The sequence below is a fragment of the Calidris pugnax genome, unplaced genomic scaffold (assembly GCF_001431845.1).
Source record: "Calidris pugnax isolate Ruff unplaced genomic scaffold, ASM143184v1 scaffold15, whole genome shotgun sequence".
Taxonomy (NCBI): Eukaryota; Metazoa; Chordata; class Aves; order Charadriiformes; family Scolopacidae; genus Calidris; species Calidris pugnax.
This window is the reverse complement of record NW_015090774.1, coordinates 8414374-8417326: the sequence shown is the minus strand read 5'-3', so window position 1 is coordinate 8417326 and position 2953 is coordinate 8414374. Positions and strand designations below refer to the sequence as shown.

At 49.6% G+C, this 2953-nt stretch overlaps 1 protein-coding gene across 2 annotated transcripts; it reads left to right on the top strand.

Moving 5' to 3' along the window:
- Positions 1 to 247: 247 nt before the first annotated feature.
- On the top strand, positions 248 to 2117 carry LOC106890068 (nitric oxide-associated protein 1-like). 2 transcript variants are annotated; one of them, XM_014945648.1, is made up of 2 exons: positions 248 to 361; positions 1178 to 2117. In XM_014945648.1, exons 1-2 carry the CDS (start codon positions 250 to 252, stop codon positions 1381 to 1383), a joined length of 318 nt encoding a protein of 105 aa, XP_014801134.1. In that variant the 5' UTR covers positions 248 to 249; the 3' UTR covers positions 1384 to 2117. The 2 variants fall into 2 exon arrangements, with proteins under 2 accessions (XP_014801134.1, XP_014801142.1); XM_014945656.1 differs by lacking the exon at positions 248 to 361 and adding an exon at positions 370 to 644.
- Positions 2118 to 2953: the final 836 nt, after the last annotated feature.

Sequence of the window (2953 nt, the reverse complement as noted above, 5' to 3'; positions counted from 1 at the left end):
GGTCTTGCTCCTCCCCATCCCTGCACCTGGCAAGGCTCGAAAACACTGAGACCTTGAAACCCACATATCATAGCTGGTTATAAAGTAAATATTTTCAGAAATTCTAAAAGTGCAGTTTTCCCAAGCATTAAAGATAACTTAGTCCCATGTCGCTCAAACCAGAATGCGTGCTTGCTGGTCTAAGGTAGAAGTGCTGAACCTTCTCTTGACTGTTATATTTTTTTCTCCATGTTTTGATGTTAGGTTCCCATGGGTGGGGAAGAGCGAATGAAAGATTTCCCCCCTCTTGTCCCTCAGGACATTACTCTGAAAGGAATTGGTACTACTGAGGCAGTTGCAGATATCAAGCTTTCCTCTGCAGGTAATTTTTCTTCATTAGTTTGCTTTGCAGGGTCTGCAGCTTAGAAACATTGATGGGAAGAGGCCTCTGAAGGGATGAAGCTGTATTTCCTGCTCAGAGGGGGATTGTCACCAACACAAAATCAGGGCAGCCATTACTTTGTCTGGCTGAGGCTTGGCAACCTCCACGAATGGAGATTGACAACCATGCTGGTACAGGATGACCACAGTGGAATACTTTATGCTCTGCCTGCCATACAAGTTCCACAGCATCAGGAATGGCTGTGACACTGTCCGCTGTCCAGGTGAGAAGAGAAGGGCCATAGATTAGAAAGCTTTGTTGTGTTTTAGGTAGTTCACACCCTCTCTTTGAAGTTCACCAGGAAAGAGCTGGGTCTGTGGAGAGTAAGATCATAGAATCATAGAATCATTGAGGTTGGAAGAGACCCTTGGGATCATCGAGTCCAACCATCTCCCCTACTCTACAAAGTCCTCCCCTACACCATATCCCTCAGTACCCCATCTAAACGTCCCTTAAACACATCCAGGGACGGCGATTCAACCACCTCCCTGGGCAGCCTATTCCAATGCCTGACCACTCTTTCAGTGAAAAATTCCTTCCTAATGTTCAATCTAAACCTACCCTGTTGGAGATGTGGATTTAGGTGCTGCCTTTTCCTGGGAAAGGGCTGGATATTACCTTTGAGCTTGGTTTCTCAAGGAGATCGCACCTGGGTGGCTTAGCCAGCACAGGAGGCGCCGAGTTTGCATCAGGATCCTCATTCTGATACTAGTGTCTTATCTTGCTGACTGACTGTATTTTTTTTTGTCTGTGCAGGCTGGGTTGCAGTGACAGCTCACGCAGAAGAGAAGCTGCTGCTCCGAGCCTACACTCCCGAGGGCACCGCGTTGGTGGTGAGAGAGCCTCCCCTTTTGCCGTACATCAGCGCTGTCAGAGGAGCACGGATCCCAGGCACTGCTGCCTACAGGACCAAAAAGCCTCCTTCCCTGGTGGAAAACCTGAAAACCACGGAGAGGAGATAGCACTTATCATCTGAGCAAGGAAGAAGACAGAACAGCCTCTGGACAACCTTGTTGGTTGTTGATATCGGGGAGAGGTTGGACTCCCTTTTTAAACAGAGACAGGCACATTTTTGGAAGCAGGCCTGTGGGGGAAGTAAAGTGCCTGATTCAGTGTTCCACAAGCCCTGATCCAGCTACTGAGCTGCAGGCATTTTGAATGAGCTGAGTGGCTGGCACCTTGCTGTGAGAGGTGAAACAGCTTCTCACTGGGACCTGCCAGTATCTATGAGCAAATCCCTTTATGTGTTCCCTCTTGAAATACAGGATGGAAACTCACCTGCCTGCCCCAGGCTGGCTTTGCTGCTCATAGAGTAGGTCTTCTCTTGCAGACATGCTCCCATGGGTCAGAAACCGTCACCTTGTTGTTGGAGGCTTTGTGGAGTTTCCAGAGTTGAAGGAAGTGGGAGGGAGTGGGAAAGAGCAGGGAATGCTCCAGTGTGGGTACAACCCTCCTAGTGCCTGACAGTAATTCAACATCAACCAAAAATCAGGTCCTTTCAGTCCTTTGGTGTCTGGGGCAGGTGAGTGAGTGAAACACCTTGCTTTTGGACACAGGAAAGGTGAATTAAAGAAAAGTGTGTCTGTGCATACACCTGAAGAGGAAACTTTTGCAACTCGCTGCTTTGATTTGGCTCCTGTAGCTTGTGTAAAGGTTTCTGAAACTGAGCGTGTAGAATAAAACTTTTTCAAAGGCACGTACTGCTTTGTATCTTTTTCACATTGCTGACAACGCATTCGTGTGTGGGCATAAGTGTCCTGCTAACTACACAAAAGCTCCAGCAGGAAGTCTAGTGTTAGAGGAGAACATACTGTGCCAGGTCTGACAGCCGAGGAGAGGTGAGGCTGCTGCCCCTCCATCCTGCCAGGTCCTACCACTAGTGAGGCTGAACATGTCTTCCTGGTAGGCACAGAGCACGTGTGCACACCACATACACACACACCTGGTCACTTAGGAACACAGATGGCACCAACAGCCTGTGTACACGTACATACGTACGCACTGAATCTGCCTGGAAACTGCTGGTTCCTGGATGCTGTTCTCCTCCTTTCTGACACCTGGAGATGTGAGCCCCTGAGGCTGCGGCCCCACTCCCATTACAGGTGCAGCCAGCTTCACACACAGACATGCACCTGGCCAGGACTCCCCTGGTGCTTTGGCCTTATGCTCTTCTAGAGCCCTCCAGCTGTCCCTTGGAGGCGTCCATACCCCTTTTCTCCCAGGCCGTTTCACCCGTTCTCCAGCTACTCCAGCTTGATCTTTGCTAGTGATACCACTTCAGTTGTTGCCCCATGGACACATAGCTCCTCTGACCCACAGTCTGACTCCAGTTGCTGTCCTCACACCCCCATATGCACGGGACAGATTCTGCTGGTCCGATGCGGGGCATGGCCCAACAAGCATACCCACCAGCCAACTATTTACATGCAACTAGCCCTCTTTATCCCCTTAACGTTCTATTTCCCACACTTGTTCCATAAATCACCCCAAATCCTCCCTTTTCCCACCTTTGATTCCTCCCCCGGAAAAGTC

Bases quoted from the DNA above. Each gene is read 5' to 3' on its own strand.
- LOC106890068 (XM_014945648.1), top strand. From the start codon at position 250: ATGGGTGGGGAAGAGCGAATGAAAGATTTCCCCCCTCTTGTCCCTCAG. The intron at 362-1,177 runs GTAATTTTTCTT...TTGTCTGTGCAG, and splicing joins TATCAAGCTTTCCTCTGCAG to GCTGGGTTGCAGTGACAGCT.